This window comes from Sciurus vulgaris (assembly GCF_902686455.1).
Source record: "Sciurus vulgaris genome assembly, chromosome: 2".
NCBI lineage: Eukaryota > Metazoa > Chordata > Mammalia > Rodentia > Sciuridae > Sciurus > Sciurus vulgaris.
Genome location: NC_136462.1, coordinates 15,068,029 through 15,090,384, shown reverse-complemented (window position 1 = coordinate 15,090,384; position 22,356 = coordinate 15,068,029). Strand labels below are relative to the sequence as shown.

Below are 22,356 nucleotides of genomic sequence, written 5' to 3'. Positions count from 1 at the left end.
TGACCCACACACGTCAAGGCAACCCTTCTTTCTTGTCAAAGCCACGGCCTCCCTGCATTGTATACACTCTCTGATGCAAACGGACAAACTGAGACTTGTGAAAGGAAGCAGAAGGAAAAACAGAGGACATATTTCCAATTTAAAATCCAAGTCTGGAGAAATGCTTCCAATCAGCAAGTTCACGGGCGAGTGGGGCCGGTGCCCGCTGCTCTGCATCTCTTATTTTTCACACTAATTGGAGAAGATGCTCATCACCGCCATGCCTGGAGGCCGTGTGCGGCTGCTGGGCTCCACCACAGTGACGCATCATCCCTTCGCCTCAGGACGCAGTGGCTTGGAGAAGCCGCTGTGCTGAGCAGTGATGTAGGCAGGCAAGAGTACGTCCACAAATCTGGCCCAAGCTCTGTGACCTAATTGCCAGAACAGCCCAGGACACATGCTGGAGCTGAGGTTCGGGGAATTTCCTCCGGCCAGTGGCTTCCCGCCCGGACCATCTCAGACACCTGACCCAGAGCAAAGTGCCACCTCAAGAACTGCTCTGCCTCCACATCCAGGGCTTTCCTCTAGGTTCCCCCTGATGATGGGGGTGTGGGGGGTACCAGAACTGCGCTGGAAAGACCTTCAACAAGCCGAGAGGACCGGGAGCCAAGGCGGCCGATCTCCAGACGCTGCGAGTCCATGCTCTGAGCCTGTCCCAGCTCTCCCACCGCACGCAGAAGCTTGCTGAGAGACCCTGCAGGGGTCCCAAGCAGGACGCTGACGACAGCCAGCTCAAACGCTCGGCAGCGGAACCTCTCCAACACACCTTTTCTACTGAAGCAAAGACTCCCTGTTGACCTCAGTGAGACTTCGAATGTGGCAGCCAGGCATGAGCCCTACTTTACCATTAAAGTTCACTGTTCAAAGGAATTCCAGAGCCAGGAATTTCAAGCAAAAAAATTAAGTGGCTTCGGTTATGTCGGATCACCGTGGGTTTTCACGGTGGGGTCCCCAAATGCTTGGCAGGTTTCTATTTCAGTTACCCTTTGGGCTTCCTCCTGGATTAGATAAGTGGCCTCGGTCTGAAGGACCCTGCACCTGCCCTCTCCCCTGGGGTCCTCACAGCATGGAGAGGATGAACTAGATCCCGGGTGAAAGGCGTCATGCCTCAGTGCCGGGAACAATGGGCAACTGTTCCATTATGTGCGACAGAAAGTCCTCTACCAGAGACCTAGGAGGACAGTCTGGCATGTGGATGCTCAGGTCCTGGGCAGCCCGCTGCCCCTCAGCCCTGGAGGGCTGGCTAACATGCACAAACACAGGAGAAGGACAGGGCAGGTGGCCGCGCTCAGCGTCCCCTCTCCATTGTCACCCACATTCTTTCTGCCTCCTGCTGCCACGGCCAGTACCTACCATCCCCCAACTGAGCCACTCCAGCTTCAGCCGTGCAGAATCACCTCTGTGTCTGTCTTCCTTCAGCCCCAAAATTATTCAGTCTTATCTGTGGATACAGTTTATTCAGCCTCTACTGCTTAGAAACCGTGCCACCAAAACAGAAGAGAAAGCAGCATCTCTGTCTCGAGATCCGGGGCACTCAGCGGCGATCCCGATGACTAAGCATTCTGCCAGCAGCCTGCTTAGAATTTTCATTTTAAAAGGAAACGAAAGAGTGTTTCTCGAGACAGGGCTAGGACACACACCAGCCCAACACTGCAGGCTGCTGGCAGCCCATGACCTTCTATCTTTACACCTGCCACTGTGCTTCAAGAACGAGAATGATCTGGGCAGAAGCGGAGAAGGCCAAGGTCTGGGAAGAGACAGGGGAGCCCACTTCAATTTCAGTCCCTGATTCAGGCATATTTTATCTGGATTTTTTTTTTTTTTTTTTTTTTTTTTTTTTTTTTTTGGTACCAGGGATTGAACTCAGGGGCACTCGACCACTGAGCCACATCCCCAGCCCTATTTTGTATTTTATTTAGAGACAGGGTCTCACTGAGTTGCTTAGTGCCTCACTTTTGCTGAGGTTGGCTTTGAACTCGTGATCCTCCTGCCTCAGCCTCCTGAGCTGCTGAAATTACAGGCATGCAACACTGCACCCAACTCTGGATCTTTTTAAAATTTTCATTTCGTTGTTGCTGGGCTGGAAGCCGGGGCCTCACACATGCTAGGTTAGTGCTCTACCACTGAGCTGCATCCCAGTCCACCTCCGTTTTTTTTCTCCATGAAAGTTTTGGTGGCCTCCCCTCTTGTGGGGAGTTAGGACCATCTCCATCTTTGCTAGAGGGTAGAGCTGCTTTTCTGGGAGGCTGACTGGGGGTGGCTCCTTACTGTGCTGTCACAGGTCTCCTTTCCATAGAGGCTACTTCTCCGTGCCATGTCCACCAGAGTGACCGGGGCTGCAGAGCTTCCTGGGCCACTACTGCTTCCCACCTGAGCCCCGCTGCCAATGCTGCCTCCTGCTGCAGCTCCTGACAAGCAACTCTGGTCCTGGTTCTAAGTAGAACTTGCCTTTTTCTGAGTGCATCAGAATGGGACAGCCAAACCTGGCCCCAAGATGAGGTCACAATTTCCCAAAAACTTGAACAGAGGGTCCACCACAGTTTAACCCTGACAGGGTGGGTCTGCTCCTGAGAGGGAAAAGCTCTTTCCAGGGAAAGCTTCGGGGAAGGACCCACCAAGGCAGGGATGTGTTGTCACAGTTGGGCATGCGAGGCCAGCACAGCATGCAGCTGGCCAGGGTTGGCAGGGCCAGGTGGTCACACGGGAAGCATGGTGCGAAGCTGTTCACAAGCATGCGGAGGGTACCAGCTGTCCAAGTGCATCGTGGTGGCTCTGGGCTGGAGACAGTACCTTCTGGAGGACTACTGTGGGCAGGGGCTTCCTGGTCACCCAATCCTTCTGCTGCATAGTCATGAGGCTGCGCCTCTGGGCCCAGGTGCCCTTCTGCTGGGGAGGCTGCTGCCCTCTGGGCCTTGCTGTGTTTGTCTCTGCTGCGCCATGGGGAAGCCTGCCAGGTTTGGTGCTCTTCTAAATCTGGACACCTGCTTCTATCTGAGTGCCATTTATTATTGTCTTGTCAATCTCTTATGATTCCAATCAATCTTATTTAAAGAAAGATACCACAAAACTAATTAAGGAGAACTATATTAATTTAATCTAAATAGTATGAAAAGGTTATATTTGAAAAGGTTATATCTCGTAGGAACAAATTTTAAAAATCGCAATTCCTCAAAAATGGTTGGGGTTATTGCTAGAGTAATGTTTTCACATCTATGTATATTTTCAAAAGAACTATTTTATTAAGCAGGAGCACAGTAGGTAAGATATGCCACCTGACCAGCCATGATACACATTCTCGAATGTTAGAAAATACAAAACCAATAAAGAAAGAGAAATAACCCACTTCTGTCTTGAATTCATTTTTCCATCTTATTTCATCTTAGCAGAGTGTACTCTCACTTATCTGTTTATTATCCTCTCCCAGTGACTTACCATCAAAGACAGCAACGACCTCACCAGAATCAGTGTCATGAAAACGTGAATCAAGAACCCCAGGCAGCAACCTTGACTTGGGCACCTTCTTGGAGAAGCGTGAAACACATGCACGCATTTTTTTTACAGATGAGGAAACCAAGGCCCAGAGAGAGTAAATTAATCTCAGGGGTTCCTCTGCTGAACTGGCCCTTGAACTCAGGCTTCCTTTGAGGGACTTGGAGCTGTTTCTATGGAAAATATTTTATCACTTTAACTGGTCAGGACTGCTTGGAGTTTTTAATGTAGCCTGCCTTTCTGAAAATCAAGTACTTTTACTGTCTCTAGGAGCTTGGAATGGAAGGGGCCTTGGCCGTGAGATTTTCATGAAGAACTCTAATGTGATGCCAATACCAAAATACACCTCTCTCCTATGGGGCTGAAATGACACTACAACTAGCTCAGGCTGGATTTCAGAGAGGAAAGTCATCTCCTGGGGTGTGTGGGGGCGTCTGCCATAGTGAGGCTAGGATTATTCAAATGCACTGATCACCACGTTCATCTGCAGCTCCCCAAGTGCAACCCAAGGGACACTGACTCCATGGGGTGTAAAAATGAAGAAATCAGCTTGAGAACATTAGGTCAAAGTCAAGAGTCTGGACTCTTTTAAACTGCAAGGTTCTGCAGAGCCTGTAATATGCTCATGTGAACTGGGACTCTCTAGGCAGGAGACAGACCATTTTCCAAAATTTGATCAGACAGAATCAGAGGCATAGGAAACATCGGTTGGGAAATGCGATCACTCACTAATGACTTAATGATCCTACTTCCGGGGAATTGCTTAGTCTCCTTTGACTTTTGGTAGACGTGTTTTTAAGTTTTATGATATCTATCTTTAAATTTAAATTTTTTTTTTTTTTTTTTTTTTTTATTAACAATGAGGATGGCTTTTCTATCAGCAATAGTGGCTACATGGACAGGACGTGGAGATTCAACTGGTTCTCTCTATCTGTCATTCACAGGCGTGGATCCACCGTGGGGGCCAGGGCTGCACTACCAATCAGTGCTGCCCGTCTGCTGCCCGCCCTAACCTGGCACTTTCTCAGCCAGCGTAGTCCTTCCCAGACCAGTACTGCCTCGCGGTGTTTGAACCAGGCTGGGCAGAGTGCACCGGCATCTTAGGGGAGCTGGTCCCCAGGTGGCAGAGGGGGCAGGCAGGGGCAGCGAGAGGGCCACAGCATCCCAACAGTCCCAACACCGACACCCACAGCACGCACGCCACAGCGGAGGGAGGTGTGACTTCGGAGCCCCTTGGAAGGGCTGACAGGGTGGTAAACTACTTACTAACTGAAAAAAGGGAGGGAAAGCCATGAAAGTGTGCTTCTGGAGAGTTGCCTTGGAACAACAGATCAAACCAGAAATTAAAACCAAGAAACAAAACAGCCGAAAAATCAAAATCAAGGCTAAAAATGCAGAGTTCTCATAACCTTCCAACTGTAAGTCTGGCTGTCTGGAATCAGGTTTCAGTTCCAGATGACACACGTTTTCCCACCACAGAGAGGCCAGCTGGACATTCCCCCTTGCGTTCACATGTGCGCCGGGCACAGGGAGGCTGACAGGTCATGTAACGTGCTTTGTTTCCAGAGCAGGAAATTCCAGAAGGAAGGAAAAATAATGAAAGGAGCAGGGTTTGGATCTTTCCACATATTGACCCTGATCCTGATCCTGAGTCCAACAATGCGAAGGGCTGGGTCAGTTTTTATTCCTAGGGCGAGAGGGAGAAATTCACAAAACCTCAGCCCTTGGCTACCTGCTTGCCCTAGGCAAGGACTGGGATTCGGATTCATTACTACTACAGTCAAAAAATTCAGCACTTGTCAGTAGGTCTCCCCTTTTGACTAAGTGTCCCTTGGATGCTTCAAGCTTAGCTGCAACAGGGGCTGCTGGCCAGGAAGCCCCTCTGGACTGAACAATGACGCATGGCTTCACCAAGAATAAAATGGTGAGCGTGGCTTGGGATGCACTGCATTCAGCAGAAAGCTGAGTGCAGCTCACCATCCCCACAAACAGCCAATGAACCTGACCTGAAGTGCCCCACCAGAAGAGCCAGAACTCCAGTCTTTCAATGCCGTGGAGGAACACAGGGCTCCCCAGGACACAGAAACCGGCAGGTTCAGAGGTAGCTGGGCTAGCTGTGCAGAGGGGACAGGCAGTGGAAACATATCATCTGTGCTAGGACAGTGAGGTCCCATTTTACAATAAACTCAGAAGTCAATGTTGAAAACAAATTTTCTGGAAAAATCTAAGTTGGCCATTGTATTAAGGTAAAGTGTCTGTTTTGACAGCTTATAAACATTATCTTCAATCTACTATTTCATAAAACTAGGATTGCCATTACAGCAAAGTTCGGGACACTACAGGCAGAGGAGTAAGGCCAGGGTGTTTCTCAGGGTGGACGGTTTACTTCAGACGGGCACTGCTCTTCTGTGCGGGCTAGCAGCTCCGAGTCAGCCCAGAGGAGCCCAGTGGAGACAGCAGCTCCTCTGGCAGCCATCCCACTTAGGAGCTTTGGTTCAGCATATAACTGAGCATTTGGAACAAAGATGAGCCCTTATAAATCATAGATACCGAGATTAAATTTTCGGCAGTTCTGGCAGTAAAGTGCACATTAAATAAATGAGTAAAACAAAACAAGGATAGACTCTCCTGGGGAGATCTGTATTTAGGTCCATTTTAAGGACTTTACCAATCAGTGTTGCATTTTAATATAGGGATTTTTTTTTTTTTTTTTAATTGTCAGATCCCGGAGCTCCCTAAAGAAAACTTTTAGGATTTTTATTATTTAAAAGCAAGATTAGACTAAAATGCTGTTCAATTTTCCTATGTGGGATTTATGACACAAACCCAACATTTTCTTTCCTTGCAAAATGGAAAACAATTTATAACACCATTTCTCAAAATGTGGTCCATAACCCAGTGGCACTGGAATCCTAGGGGAGGTTTACAAATCCAGATTCCTGGGCCTAACCTGTGGGTCTGTGGGGAATGGAAGGTCTTAAAGTCTCCTGTGAGAACCACAAATTTAACAGCATAAGTCCTTTGTCTTTAGAATATGGTCTCAATTAGTGAAGGGGAGCTGAACTAAATTGATTTCTAAATTGAAACCCAGAAATTTTTAGAATTAAATTATTATTTGCCAAATATTATAATTTGCTGTTTCTTTAACAGGATTACTTTTTATATATTTTTATCAAATCCAGACAGAAACATTGAAGGACCCAAGGATGAAGAGTAATATTCTAAGAAAGTTCAGTAAGTTCTGCTGAGGATTAGTCTCCTTCCTTCCAGAGGAAGTTGGAACCTGGGCACTAAAGTCTACACCTCAGGTTTCTTCCTGCCCGACCAGCTTTGAATTTTCAAACAAGCAGATCTCTGTTGATTTGATGGAGTTTCCTATCCAGCTTATCAGTTAGGAAGATTATCAGAAAACAAAACATCAGGCAAATGAAGCAGGTCTAACAAAAAAGGAAAAACCATGTTTACAGAGAGAGGGTTCCCGGCGGGGACCTGAGTCACTGAATGAATGAGGTGCAGGGGGCCACACAAAGGTATCAGGTTTGGGATGAGAATGGAGACGAGAAGATACAAACAGGTGGAGAGGAGATTCGGTTCTTGAAAGAGAGGAGGAGGAGGAGGAGCACTCTGACACTAAAAAAGTAAAAGAGAGAAAAAAAAGGATAAAGGCAAAAAAAAAAAAAAAAAAAGAAACAAAAAAGAAAAAAGAAAACCAACAATAACCTTTAAAACACAAAGAAAAAAATAAACTAGCTTTTAATATACTCACATAATCTGCAAAGAAAATGAGGTCATGTAATACACAATTGCCCCTCTACTTGACAATAGAATATAAGTGCTTTTCGAAGAAAACAAATTTGTTTTTCCACTGGTTATTTAATTGTTCTGCAACAATATCATGGAAGAAAAGCAACTCAGATGTACTTGGGCAGATTCAGCAGTGTGAGCTGCTGAAAATCACACACTTTAACCTGCCACATCCAGGGTGTTCTCCAGGACACTACTGGCTTTTCAGCTGGAAAGGGTTAGGACTTGACTTTCCATAGATTTGTTTTTCATGAGAAGCACTTATATAAAGTCTACTTGAAAACTCAAGTTTCCCAAGGTGCAGTGTGCTGGGGTGCAATGAGGTCACGGGCTCAGCATGGTGATGATGGAGTGCTAAGCTTTCTGAGGTGGTCTACAGTGGTGGGGTGCACTGGTCGGGCACCTGGAAAAGGAAGCCAGCCCCGCTGCCTTTGCATCTTACAGCTGGAGAGAGACGTGGTGATGCAGAGACCCCCCCCCCCCAGCTATAAGCAGAAACTTTCCCAAACAAAATGGAACAAACTTTCAAGTTAAAAAAATTATTTGGCTTGGGATAGGTATCCGGTAATATCTACCAATGATTAAACATAAATCCCCTTACCCCACATCCTGTTTTGAAGGCAAAAGGAAAAAAAATATTTTTTTTCATCCTCTATTTAAGGAACTACCAACCTATTCCAAAGAAAAGACAATGACTCATAGCTTCAAAGTAGACTGTCACTCCACTTGATTCCCCCCTTTTCGCTGGCTGGGACAAATTAGATAACAGAGGTGTGCGGGTGGGGTGGGGTGGGGAGCATATTCTGGAAGGGGGCTTTCATGGTGGCCACATCCATCTGATAAAACACCGTCTGTTCTGTTAGCAATCGTGGACTTGGTCTGCCCAAAGCTCAGAGATGTGAGTGTCTCTTCGTATTTTCCCACAGATCTGCACACAGATAATTTTGCCAGTGGGAAACCACATTCCAGTTAATCACACACTTCTGGAATCAAGAACAGTGAGTCTGCAGTGCATAAAGACCCAGGGCGTATGACAATGGTATTGTGATACATATTTTAAAGTTCCTTTATATCAGATATGCATCCTGAAGTTTTAATAGGTAAAATACAGTGTCTGGGATTTGCCTTAAAATTTTTCTGCAAAAACCAAGCGTGGGGCAGGAGAAGCAGAGGGAACAGGAGCACTAATGTTGAAGCTTGGAGTAGGGAACGGGAATTCAGTCGTTACTTTAGTATCTCTCTTCTGGTATATCTGACTAGTCTCTGTAATAAAAATTTAAAAATAAAACAATGAATAAACGGCTCCAAGAAGGCCTGGGCCTCTCCGGAGAGTCTGCATAGTGGGGGGTCCTGGGCCCTGTGCCCCAGAGTTGGCAGGATCATGATGGTGGAAGTTCTCCCTGGCATTGGCCACATACCCTTCCAATGCCAGCACTGAGTGGCTGTGCTCATGCTGGATGCTGTGCCCTTAAAGGGGGATTTGGGAAAGCAGTCAGGCATCCGCACAGCCTGGTCTGATGCAAAAGACACAATGCCACCTCTAGCGCTCGCTTCTCCCAGACCACATCTCAGAGTCTCTTCTGTCACTTTGGGACCCCTCTGATCTTGGTTAGTCTCTTTCCCCTTTTGTTCTACAGCCCAGTGGCTTTCCTAAATGAGCAGTGCTCCAGTGTCTGTTCAAAATTAGCCAGCTCCCCTGAAAACCGCAGGGAAGGAAAAGGCCTGAGGTCATGCGGGGTAGCTGGGCCTCCCAACTGTGACCTGGGGTCATGGAATACTTCGTAGCTGTGAAACAGGCTGGGAAATCCTCTGTGGACAGCTATGGAGGCATCTGCAGGGTCTGTGGGAAGTGAAGAACGCCAGGGCTGAGCTGCACACGGCACGTGTGGCAGCTTACGTAAGGAGTGTGGGAAAGCACGCCGATGCTTATTTGCACAGAAGAGTGCTGGAGGGTGAAGAGAAGCTAAAAGATGGCCTCTAGGGAAAGGCAAGGGAGGAGCGGGAGGGCGGCCACACCTCCCCGTGGCACATTCAGAGTAAGAGTTTTGGCTTTTGAATCATGAAACGTATTTCCTCTTGAAATGAAGGCAAGAAGAGAGGCATAGCCAGATCTGGGGGCGCTCTGCAGGCAGGCCGGCCGCACAGGTGTGTGAGTGAGAGGGCTGCCTCCCCCGAGGCCATGCCTGCAGCCAACAGGGCTTTGTTACTCCAGACCGGCATCCTTCCCCTTCCTGGCAGGCCTTCCAGTCTTTCAGTCTCTGACTCACAGGGTCACTTCAGAAGGTCTCCCTCTCATTTACAAACAGCCTGTGACCGGCAAGGCCCCTCCCATGGCCTTCAGGATTCTGCTTCCCTGGTCTCTCAGGCACATCAGTGGTGTTCAAACCACATCTTGGGGCACTGGAGGTTGACCAAAGGGAGGATTCCTTTGGGTATAACAATTATGGCAACAAAATGGTTCCTGGCTTGAGCCCTGGGGCAGCGGTACCCCCGCATTGTTGGGAAAGGGCATGGGACCCAGCAATCCAGAATCCTAACACCTGTGTTCCCAGGAAGTGAGTGGGGGACCATCCGGTGAGAGCAGCTGCACAGATGCCACTAAGGCCAAGGCTGAGGAGAAAGGATGGGCTGGGCCCACCCTGGGGCAGTGGAGAGGCCCACCCTGGACAACATGGCATCTGAGAAGGTCCAACCTGAAGAGGAGCCTCCTGAGAGCTCTGGGGAAACCATCCCAGGGAGCAACAGGGGGAAGGGACAAGGGCCTCACTTCTTTTCTGTCACTATCTGTTGTCAATGTGACATGGCATTCAAGTTTTGGGACCTCGAGGGAAATTAAGGTCCAAGCCAGCTGGAAGGAAACGGGGTCTGGATTTAGTAGGTCTATCCTAACAGGACACTGAAGAGAGGGGTAGTCAGCTCAGGGCATCCACAGAAGCTGTTTTCAATCAGCCCAAATCGCTGCAGGGGCCAGAGTAAACTCCACTGCCTTCTCTCCCCTCCTTGTGTCCCGGCCTTGCTGAGGCTAGTGCTAAAAGCCTGACCTCCATTTCCTAGAGTGAGTCCAACAGCTTCCTGGGCAGAAGCACACCCACGAGGCTCTGCCTCGCCTGCAGTCTATGCCCACCTATGACTGACCAACCCTGGGGACAGGTGTCTCCCAGGTGGGGAACTTCCTGTGGCTTAGTCAGTGTGTGCTGCAAGCTGGGTTGACTGGCACTAATTCACAATGTGTGCTGCTTCTCAGGTCCAACAATCTTTGCAGCTGGGAGCCTCAGGGCCTTGGATCAGACTTCTTGGGCTGATTTCCAGTTTGGTGGAGGGGAACCTGGCAGGAGTGAAGTCTGCAGGCAGCCCTGAGGGCCTGTGGGACCCAACACCACACAGGCCTCCCTGAGGCCCTATTCCCCCACCCGCCTGGGGTTGGATTTTCCAGGGGATAGGCTCTGTTGGGAGGCGGCACATGGCACAAGGACAGGAAATGGACTTGGAGGTTCCTTTCCTGAGGACAGCCCACTAAAGACTAGGCATACCCAGACAGGAATCAAGCCCTTGTCGGTGGAGGAGGAGAGACAAGCGGGTTCTCAACGATGTTCTAGAACTACCTTTGAGGCTCAAAGCTGAGTGAATTTCATTTTGTTTTTTGGGTCTGTGGAGTCCCTCAAATTGTCATTGAATAGTCGGTATTGCTGTTGGAATTGCTCATTTGGAGCTATGGAAATTAGGGGGGGCACCCTCCCTGTACTTTGGCATACAAAAACAACAAAGTAGAAATATTTGCTCAGAGGCAGTAAGTACAATGGCCTTCAGGCAGTGGGGGACAGTGGAATGAAATGGCTCAGAACCCACTTCTGAGGAGCATGTGTGTTTACGTGTGCAACTGATGAGAAATCAGGATGAGGGATTGGGCAATGTCTGAAGCCTAAAGGGAGGGGGACTGGACGGCATGGAAACCACCTCATTTTGTTTCACATTTAAGCTCCAGAGCCCAGGAAAACAGATTTCAAAGCATTGTGCTGAGCAAATAACCTTGCTTTCCCCACCGTGAACCAACACGAGCAGAGTCCAGAGGAAGTGTGCTTCAGGTACACATCACCTGTTAGCAGAACCTTCCCCACCCCAGCCCCAGCTCAGGTACTCCACTCAGTGCCCAGCCCCACGTCCTCTTGGACACCATGTCCCCTGTGGCTTTTGATTCTCACCTGTCTCAGGATCGCTGAAGTCTGGCAAAGTGATTGTATTAAGCTGTCGTCTGTCAGCGATGGTTCTATCTAAGAGGCTGCTCCCACGTCCAGAGTCACTGCAAAACATACTGTGGATGTCAGTCACCTGAAAGGTGGGAGCGGAGGGACAGAGACCCAACCAGTACCACTGGGCCGCTGAGGTGCAGTGGACACCTCTGGTGCACTCTGGATGCATCTCAGCATCTTTCTACAGACGGAGACTCCATCTGCTTCCTGGCTCGTCCCGGACCAGATTCCTTTCAGCAGTCAGCACCACAAACGCGCTTAAACCACACCCAGGGACCCTAACTAATCCCAGGCTCTTGTGTCATTATAAGACATGAAAACGAAAACTTCAAGTCAGGTTTTCCAGTCACCAGACAGGGAAACTGGTCATTACTCTGTGCTGATGTCTGAGGACCAACAGAGCCCCTGACACGCCGTCCTCCGAGATAACCTCACGAGCCAGCAGCGCTGCACAGCTGCGCTCCTGAACCTCAAGACCTGGAAACCACCAAGAGCATCGCAAAGGCCTCTGTGCCCAGCCCCACTCCAGACCAGACACCTGGGGAGGTGCAGCTGCCAGGTTCGAGGACCCTGGCCTGCTTCTCAGAGGGTGAGCACAGCCACGGGCTCAACTGTGACCCTAGGACAAGCCTTTGAGACACACTGCGTGGGTGACAGGGTGGATGCTGTGCGGGGACTCGAGGAGCTGGCCGCAGCACAGCTGAAGCCGGGGGCCCTGTCCCGCTGATGTTCTGAGAAGGCTGGCCAGGGGAAACTGAAGGGACTTGGGGAGAACACGCGGGGTCTTGACACCCACCCGCCACTCCCACCAGCTCCTGGCACTGCCCCTCTGCTGAATCCCCCCTCCCTCCTGATACCACCCATCCAGCAAAGTCACGTGGACACGACATAGACCTGTGGGGACCAAACCGTTAAGGGACTTGGTTTTTGCAAATCTGGGAAGTTTCTAAGAAAAAACTATTGCTCCCCACCCGTCACGATGATCCATCTGGAGGCTCTAGGTTTTTGGTTATTATTCAGAAGTTCAAATTCTACAATAAAGGGACACGATTTCCTTCCTCTGTGCAGCTGCTGCTGCTGAAGACAGTACAAACAAGGTTTGGCAAGAAAGTCCGCCCAGTTCACAGGTTGCAAGTCCCCGCCCAGCAATGCAGTCAGAGGGGTCCGCAGGAAGCGGAGGAAACGTCCTTGCTGGGGACTGTGTCAGCCTACACCGATTACATCATCCCTGCGGGCTCTCTGGAAACTGCTCTATTAATTATTTCCACGACTGAGAAACAGTAAACGTCTCTGAGGAGAAGACAACATAAAAGAACATGCGCATTTTTAAGAATTACAAGTCTGGCTGAATATTTTGAGCACCAGTCTGCTCACGTGGCATTCTTGATATAAATATTACAAAGGGTTAATTATCAGAATATTGCAATAGCGCCCCACTTGTGAGACTGTCACAAAACATAGAGACACTTTCCATCACCATGGGGATTCCAGGACTCGCAATGAGGTGCTGGCACTGCAGAGGAGGACCTGTCGGGGCGTGTGGTGGCCAGACCCCGGGCTCGGCCCCGTCACAGTGCCCTCCGGAGTCCTCTCGCCAAGCTTCAGAGCATGGGTTTGCGACCATGTGAGCTGCTTTGAAAGGACCCAGAAAGTGGGTCCTGGAGCCCAGTTGGGGGTCTTGGTTCCCCTTCCACATCCATCACCCAGGCATAATCATTTTGAGCAAAGCCACTTCCCCGTGCCTTGGTGACTTCCCTGGTCAGACGAGGATAAGGATTATCTTCCTACACAGAACTGGGTAAGGAGGGAATGAGCCGGTGTAGACGGAACATTCTGCAGGGGTGTGACTTTGAGACACATGGCAGGTGTCATTATGAATACTCTCTCTCCAAACATGCTTCTGGGGTTGACATGGCTGGCTGCTTCCTGGAGACATCTGATCCCTGCCTTCTGGGGTGACTGTGGGAGGCACAGGGAGGTTGGGCTAAAAAAAGGCCTCCTACTCTAAACATTAGGAACCCCGACTAAGCCCATCATCTTAACTTGTGAACCTCGCTCACTGACAACAACACGGGGCCCATCTCCTTCCACCAGAGGGGAAGTTTCAGGGGTTACCTCCTTGGTTTGTCCTCCACAGTTCCCCCTGAAAACAGTGTATAAGCAACAATTAAGAGTTCAAAATGGAGATGCTTCTGTTCCATACTGAATGTTTTCTCTCTAAAAACAATTGGGTATTTGTGACGGATTAAACATTTTTGCTGGATGCTTCGAGCGATTTTGAGTTCTTCATTTACATGGTGTAGAGTTCGATTCAATCAAGACTTGCCTTTGCAAGACCCACAGATTATGGGAAAAAGGATGAGGGACTGTCTTGGCCAGCTCTGGGGACTCCTGGATTCTCCCTGGTTCAGCTCTCTTTCGCACTGAAAGTTACCCTGCTTTCCTCCTCTGGACGCTGCCTTCGTGGGAGCTCCCTCGGACCACCCAGCATCGCACCTCTCCTCTCCTGTGCCCAGGCCTGAGGCTGGCAGGAGCAGCTCCCAGTAAGGAGGGCTAGGGCTGGGGTGGAGGCTCAGTAGTAGAGCGCTTGCTAGCACATGTGAGGTTCCGGGTTCGATCCTCAGCACCACATGAAATACATAATACAGGTATTGTTTCCATCTACAACTAAAATATATAAAAATAAAAAACCGGAGGAGGGCTGGAAGGGAGAGAAACCATCCCTGCTCAGCAGTTCAGGGAGATGGTCTAGGGTGCGGAAACCAGAAGGACCCCAGAGCCATGTACACAAGCCGAGGTGTCCACTTGTCTAGATGCACATGCAGAGATAGTTCTCTTCCTCATCAGGACTGAAAATTCAGCCTCTACTGTATATTGTAATGCTAGTTAAAAGTCACACTGGACATTGAGAGCCTCTTCAGGAAATCCTCTCTCTTCCACAGTCACAAAGGCAAGGGGTGGTGGTGGACCAGAAGTCAGAACCTGGGGCTTCTGGTCACACCTTTGCCTCTTCCCAGCTCCTGGGAAGTATGTGGCACCCAACAAAAACAAGGGCTGAGAGCAGGTCAGAACACGGGCAGATGGAGAGGAACTTCTGCTTGTTTTTCTCCAGGCTACCCTGGCCTATAGAATCAAGGCAAGTTCCCAATATCTCTGAGCCTCAACCTTCCACTCAGTAAAATGGGTATGATATGACATCTGCCCATTTTATCTGCCTTCTTTGAAGAAAAAACAAAAGCATGAAAAGAAAAACTCGGCCCAAATGCTGATGACTATGAATATGATAGGGGGTCTCCAGCTGCCAACTGAGATCAGAGTGAAGAAAGTGCCTAAGTGTGTGGTGTGTGTGTGTGTGTGTGTGTGTGTGTGAACTTTAAATGCTATTTGTTGGTAAGTAACTGAAACAGGACTTAGGAAGAAAAGTATCATGAGAGGGAAAGATATGGTTAGTTTAAACAAAAAAAAAAAGGAAAAGGAAAAGGAAAGAAATTGGCCATTGCCTTGGAAGAGGCAGCCCCTGCCATGGAGCGAGCTGATGCCTGGCAGACCTGGGTGCGAATCACAGCTCTCCTGCTTGTTTACTTGGGCAAACTGAGGTAGGTCATTCACCCTCCTTTAGCTCCAATGTTATTTCCTACAGGATGGAAACAGCAGTAGCTATTTTGCAAGGCCGACGCAGGGACTGAAGGCAGCACATAGTGCCTAGCACAGCGCTGGCACAGGGAGGTTCCAGTAACTGGGGTCATTAGCATCCCTGGTGAAGTGCTGTACCATCCAGGCGGGGAGCCTACTGGGGCCTTCTGGCAAGATTCTGGTCAGACTCTCACTGTCCTGAGTGGCCAAGGCAATGTTCACGAGGACCACGCAAAGCCCCCAGAGTTCTTGTGAACTTCTTAAGGGAGGAAGACGAAACACGAGACAGATTTCCATCTTAAAGGCAAGCAAAACTGCAGGCCATGGGGAAGGAAATGCAGCCTTCTGAGACGAGAAACGCCTCATCAAATGTGCTATGGAGCTGGAGAGGTGGAACCCTGCTGGCCAAGTCCTCCAAGGCTCAGCTCAGCCAGGAGCTCATACTGTGATTTTCTTTGAGCAAAAATAAAGGGCAGGAGCTCAGGGAACCTGAAGCCAGGGCCTGTCAGTTTGGCCACTAACCCCCCACCCACCCCCACTGGGGCAGCCCACGACCTGAGCCTCCATGGACTCAGCAGGGGGCGGGAGGGCTGGAAGCTTCCTGGCAGGTGGAGCAGAGGGCGCTGCTGCGCATGGGCAGAAGCCAGAGCCCAGGAGCCAGGAAGTCAGTATGAACCTACTCCAGATAGAAACCAACTGCTTCCTACCAAAATCTTTCTGCTTAGTTCTCGGTTTGTTTTATTTTTAGGAAGGGATGCTTCTCGTGCACTTGTTCATGCCATTCTACCCTTTTCTAAAACCTGGGGTGACCCAAGGGCAGCTTCTAGGCTGCTGGTCCCACCCTGCCTCACCTGGAGGTGGGACGAGGGCTGACCCTGACTCGCACAGCCCTCCCTCTCCGTGCTTTACTCTATGGCCAGGGTCACTGCTTACCCGAGTGGCCCCAGAGCGTGGCTAATTCTGCACAATGGTAAGGGCTGCTGGAGAGGTATGTATTCATATCCCAGAGGAAAAGAAGTTAAAAAACAAAACAGGATAGATTCAAACTAAAGAGCTTTCTCTCAGCAAAGGAAACTATCAGCAATGCAAAGAGAGAGCCTACAGAGTGGGAGAATATCTTTGCCACTCATACTTCAGATAGAGCACTAATCTCCAGAATCTATAAAGAACTCAAAAAACTCTACACCAAGAATACAAATAACCCAATCAACAAATGGGCTAAGGAAATGAACAGGCACTTCACAGAAGAAGATCTATAAGCAATCAACAGATATATGAAAAAATGTTCAACATCTCTAGTAATAAGAGAAATGCAAATCAAAACTACACTAAGATTCCATCTCACCCCAATTAGAATGGCAATTATCAAGAACACAAGCAACAATAGGTGTTGGCGAGGATGTGGGGAAAAAGGTACACTCATACATTGCTGGTGGGGCTGCAAATTAGTGCAGCCACTCTGGAAAGCAGTGTGGAGATGCCTTAGAAAACTTGGAATGGACCTACCATTTGACCCAGCTATCCCACTCCTCGGCCTATACCCAAAGTACTTAAAATCAGCACACTACAGAGATACAGCCACATCAATGTTCATAGCGGCTCAATTCAACCTAGATGCCCTTCAATTGATGAATGGATAAAGAAACTGTGGTATATATATACAATGGAATATTACTCAGCTATAAAGAATAATAAAATTATGGAATTTGCAGGCAAATGGATGAAATTGGAGAATATCATGTTAAGTAAGATAAGCCAATCTCAAAAATCCAAAAGAGGAATGATCTCACTGATAAGCGGATGATGACTCTTAATGGGGGGTGGGAGTGGGACAAGAATGGAGGAAGGAGGGACTGTATAGAGGGAAAAGAGAGGTGGGAGGGGTGGGGGGGAAGGAAAAAATAATGGAATGAATCAAACATCATTACTTTATGTAAATTTATGAATATGCAAATGGTATGCTGTTACTCCATGTACAAACTGAAGCAACATGTATCCCATTTGTTTACAATAAAAATAAATTAAAAAAATAAAAATATATAATTATAAAAAAAAAAAAAAAAAAAAAATCCTGGGCAGCCAGGGCCACGTGCAATTTTCTCTGGGTCCCTACTTGAGATGTACCCAGGGGATCTGGGAACTTCGCTAGAGAGCCAAATTCCAATAAAGCTTGCTTTGGTCAAAAAAATAAAATAAAATAAAATAAAATAAAATAAAATAAAATAAAAAATAAAACCCAAGAGCTGTTTAAAAAAAAAAAAAACACAAAACAGGAAGCTCTTTAATAAGAAGCTGCTCGATCTCCCTGCCCCAGGCTTTGGAAATAATTGGAAGAGCAGTTCTGAGCAACCACAGGAGCCTCCTCCACCACCCCAACCCCACCCAGGATCTGTGCCCAGAGGAGTCCTCCCCACGCTGGCCCTGAGAGATCCTGCAGGAAACGGAGGAAGCGTGGACAGAGCCCAACATTTGGTTAAGTGTTTTTAAAAAGCTTTCCAATTCTGCTATTTCTTTCTCCTCACATTCAATATTCTTGGTTGCTAAGTGGGAGGAAATGTGGGGAGGTGGGAGAGGTGTGGAGAGCTGAGGGAAAATTGGCAACATGAAAGCTGATGGGTTTATTTTCTCCTTCTGAAAGGGGGTGCAGAAGAAGGATCTGCTCCAGCACCCTGGCGACCAGCTGGGGCAGTAGCTGCTGTCAGCTCCGATACGAGCAAAGACTCCCCCAAATCCTGATGCTACTGATAGGCCAGGAGTGGGGGCCTTTGGGGAGATAAATATAGGCTTTTCCATTTTTGCTTACAGACTTAGACAAGTAGAATTTTTGTTTTAATTAAAACGATCTTTGCTGTCAGATCAACAGCATGGGAGGGAAGAGGCTGGCCTCATTATTACGCTTCACCCAGAGGAAGGGGGAGCTGGGGCAGCAGTGATGACACCTGACCATTAGCCCCCTGTCGCTGGCTTTCCAGGCTGAGTCCCTCCCTCAGCTGCTCAGCCATAGGCTGGTCACAGGTCTAGCTAGGGTCAGTTCACAGAGGCCAGTCCCTTTGTGGGGTCCTGAGTTTGAACACTTTTTTTTTTTTTTTTCAATAACTGCAGAGGCTTTTGAAAACAAAATCTCACAGGGAGCCCCTTTGTTCCGCGGCTGCCTAACTACACCCCACTTTCCCTTCCCACAGGTCTCTGCAGACTGCAGCCACCAGCCCACACCACTGGTACTCATTTACCATTTCCAGGCTCCCGACTCTTCAGAGAGCATAACAGGGGCTGTCCACACACCTGGCCATGAACTTGAAAAGTTCAAGTGTGTGAGCAGTTTTGTGAATTCCCTGGACTTGTCGGGTCCCTCTGTATTAAATTACTTCCTCCACAGGGCAGGGCACATTTAGTAATCCAAACACATCAGAAAAAAGTGCCCAAGGCTGAGAAATGGGAAAATGGGTTCCCAAGTGTCTGCAATGGGCTTCTGGGGTGACTGGTCCCCATTTCCCAGGTAGGCTGCCTCTAGAGGGTGGCACCTTTGAGTTCCTGATGACTGGGCTACTTTATGGCTTTAAAGGGTAGAAACTAACTGCAGAAATCCAATAAGACAAATGGATTTTTTCTGGCAGAACTACAATTGATTTTGACCCTGTGGAGAACATAACCCCAAATGATGCATCTCGTTGTCTCATAGGATACTGCTTTTTGCATCTATCTGCAAATTTGTTTCTGCATTTCTGCCCATACAAATGTTTTTCAAATTATTCTTTGATCTGGTCTTAACACTGTACTTGTTTCATTAATGAGGTAAATAAAATCTTTGACATGTATTTAGTTTATATTTGTATGAATCACGATTTCAACTTTTTAGAAATTACATTTTACCACGATAATAGCAATTTCCCCTATCCTTGGTAGGATGTGACCTGTGGACTGTGCAAGTTCAAGTTTACTGCAAGAACCCAGGAAAATATCCCTGACTAGGACAGACAGAAATCACCAGGCAGATGGTCAGACTTGCCACAGGAGTAAAGTAAATGGCTAGTAGAGAGAAACTGGAGAGAGCGCCATTACAAGCTGCGCTTAGGGATCACCATGGCAACAAAAGCAAAAGGAGCCCATGACTTGGAGGCTCCTTCAGCCTCTGGGAGAAACGTTCCTTAAAGTGATGTGAAGCTCCATCACTACTATCTGCCGCGTGTGATGACAGAGTCAATGCCCACTAAAGGTCCATCAGAGATGGCACTGATAGACAGCGACCCATGCAAAAGCCACACAAACAGGTGCCACTGGCCTCTTACCTGGGATTGGTCAGGTTGTAGCAGGATTTCCATATCTGTAACATGTGCTTACAGGTGAGCAGCGCCTCATCTGGGCCCCGGCAGAGGGACTCCAACTTCACTTTGGAAAACAGTAGTCTACAGTGGGAGACAGGGAGAACAACACAGGTCACGCCACTCAAACACGAAGAGAGGGGGATCAGCTGGGGGCGGCTGCACTCAGAATGGGACAGGCCCGGGTGGTGCGGGCAGTGGCTGCAGGGTCAAGCATTCCAGAACCCCAGTCAATATCTGCCTTTGCATAAGCCTCACCAGGGAGGCAAAGGCAGGCACAGGGCGACTTGCTGAGGTCAGGTCAAAGCATCCGGGTGACCAATTCTACTTAGAATACTGGGGTTTTATTAAAAGCATGCTTTTTAGAACAAAACCAATTTATCTATGAAATGTGATTAAAAGCGAGTCTTGATTTATGTACAATATTACACAAGTGATATGACTCGATTGATATGAATATCACAGAAAGACCTCCATGCTGCTCCTCATCTGGGAAGCCTGGAAGCCTGGCCTGAAGGCACACAAAGGGGCCCTGCCAGCGCTCCCCGTTGGCCCCAGCCTGCTGTTCGGGGGCTAGCCTGTAACACACCCCACAGTCACCAACAAGTCTCTCCCCTAGTTGTGTTACCCCACCGGCTTCAGCCTCCATCCAGACCTGAGTGCTGGGCTCGGAACCTTCACTTTCTTGGGCCAACAGCCGTATCCGGCTCCAGACTCTCCTGTCTCTCTGTGGACATCAGCCTGTGTTGTTGCAGACCTCAGTGTCTTGGTCCCTGGGCTCATCACCACTATCCTGGAGGAAGCCCTAGCATGGGCCCAGATTCCTTCCTGCTGGTCTTCCTGTCCCTGGACTTGTCCAGCTCTCAGAAACCCAACCTTTTCAGACCCAGCTCAAAATACTGCAATGATTCCTTACTGCCTGAAGCAATATGTCGCAATTCCAGTCCCTGGAGACGACACCACTGGCCGCTCCCATCCCACGCCATGCATCCTGTTGGACCCTTTACTCTGCTGACGAAGTCCACTGGTTGAATGCCACGTTTCCCGTTGAGCCCCAGGGCTGTGTATGCCAGGTCTCTAAGGTCATCTCTACCAGTCCGCCCCTCCCCAGCTCCCCCTCAGGACAGCTAGAGCACAGCCTCAGCCACTAAGTCTCCCGGCAATGCCACGGTCGCCACTGCACCTTCTCTACTCCGTGTGAACCAGAGTGGCGGGTGTCTGCTGTGAACAACGGGGAGGTGGCGGCTGCTGCAGGTCATGGAAGGCCTGCTGTGTGCCAGGCTCTCTTGGCAGGTGTCCTTAATGGATGAGGACGCAGAGGCTGCATGTGTAGCTGCCCCTGGGCAGGTGTTTTCTGGATGTGATGTTCCTCAAGACCATCGGAGCTCAGACCCTCCTGGCCTCCCCTCACAGCCTAGGGCTGCGCCGAGGGCCACTGGCCTTGTTCAGCATCCGCTCACCCACAACCCATCTGTAAACTGCAGGAGATGGAGCTGTGTTGCCTGCGATCCCAGGTGCCTGGGAGAGCTCCTCCGCCTTGCAGGTGCGACAGCCTCCTGGCGGGGCCCTGAGGAGCCGGGTCTCCCTCCACTGTGGGTGATGAATTTGAGTGGTCCCGCTGTCACCATCCAAGCTCAGGACTGGGTCAGCACCAACCACTTCCTCCCAGTGCAACAAAGGGAGCCTAAGGGGTTCTGGTGGCTCCCAGAGGGTTCTAAACTGCAAGCACCCCAACCTGGTTTGCAGAACCTGGGGTGATGGGACAGGCCAGGTGGTGAGAAGGACACAGACTCCGACCTACAAGGAGAAGGGCAGAGAGCGCAGGGAAGTAGTGAGGTTCTTGGGGGCACTTTGGGGCACGTGGAGCCCCTTTGGCCTGGCCAGGCTCAGAGGACGGCCACACAGCTAGTGGGAAGACTTCCCTGCCTGGTGGGCGGTGGTGCGGCTCTCATGGCAATTACCACGATTCCTTTCACTGTACCTGAAGTACAAACGCCAGAGCATGCGTCTAAGCCTCAGCTTGGGGGAACAGTTCTGTGCACAGCTTCTTGGCTGGAAAAAGAACTTCTAATTAACATGAAATAACAGCTTTCAAACACTTGACTCAGGATATGGAGTTGAAAGGGTGTGGGCTGGAATTAAGGGAACCAGACAGGAAGAACAATAGTAGAACCACTGAGCTCAAACGACGGAAAGGACACTTGGGAGTGGGGCAAGAGGGACAGCATGAGAGAGGCTGGCAGAGGAGAGGAGCAGGAGAGCCCAGAGCAAAGGCAGGGACACCAACCCTCCAGCCACCAGCAGGCCCGTGCAAAGTGACACAGCCGCCTCGCTTCTCTGACACCCAGGCAGATGTCAACACACAGCACGGGGAGGGGGCATGGGCAGCAACACTTCTCGCTCTTTCCCCAAACCTTGGCTGGCTTAGGAGGTGGGAAGCAATGCTGGCACAGCACCCGCGATGGGATGCCACTTCCGCTGAGCTGCTGGTGCATCCTGTGGTGTGTAAGTTACGTTTACATGGAACGGGAGGTCACAATGGCCCACACCGACCCGCCACAGTCTGTGTCCAATGCTATTTCAGATCCACTCTACAGAAGAAATCCAGAGGCAAAAACACGGTGACAAAAAAACGAGGACAAACCGGCACTGGTCACATTTCAGTAGGTCTAGTCGCCGACCTGATGCAGAGGGCAGAGGAGACTGCCAGGTGAGGCCGGGGCCGGCCACATTGCCACGTCGGCAGTCACATGCGGCAGGTGTTCTCTTCCCACACCCTACAGCTGGCTCAAGGTTCATCAGTCTAACTTTTAAAAGAGAAATAT

General features: G+C 49.4%; 1 protein-coding gene across 10 annotated transcripts in view; it reads right to left on the bottom strand.

The window, feature by feature from the left end:
• Nucleotides 1-22,356, bottom strand: part of TTC7B (tetratricopeptide repeat domain 7B) — a 233,159-nt gene that overhangs the window by 46,691 nt on the left and 164,112 nt on the right. For 4 of the 10 annotated variants that reach the window (XM_079129541.1, XM_079129543.1, XM_079129544.1 and 1 more), the window contains 4 exons: nt 19,499-19,615; nt 11,532-11,629; nt 6,994-7,158; nt 4,795-4,845 (listed from right to left, as the gene is read on the bottom strand). In XM_079129541.1, coding sequence (XP_078985667.1) covers nt 4,795-4,845; nt 6,994-7,158; nt 11,532-11,629; nt 19,499-19,615 — 431 coding nt within the window. The remainder of the gene's footprint in view (nt 1-4,794; nt 4,846-6,993; nt 7,159-11,531; nt 11,630-19,498; nt 19,616-22,356) is intronic. The other 6 variants (XM_079129545.1, XM_079129546.1, XM_079129547.1 and 3 more) reach the window with 2 other exon arrangements.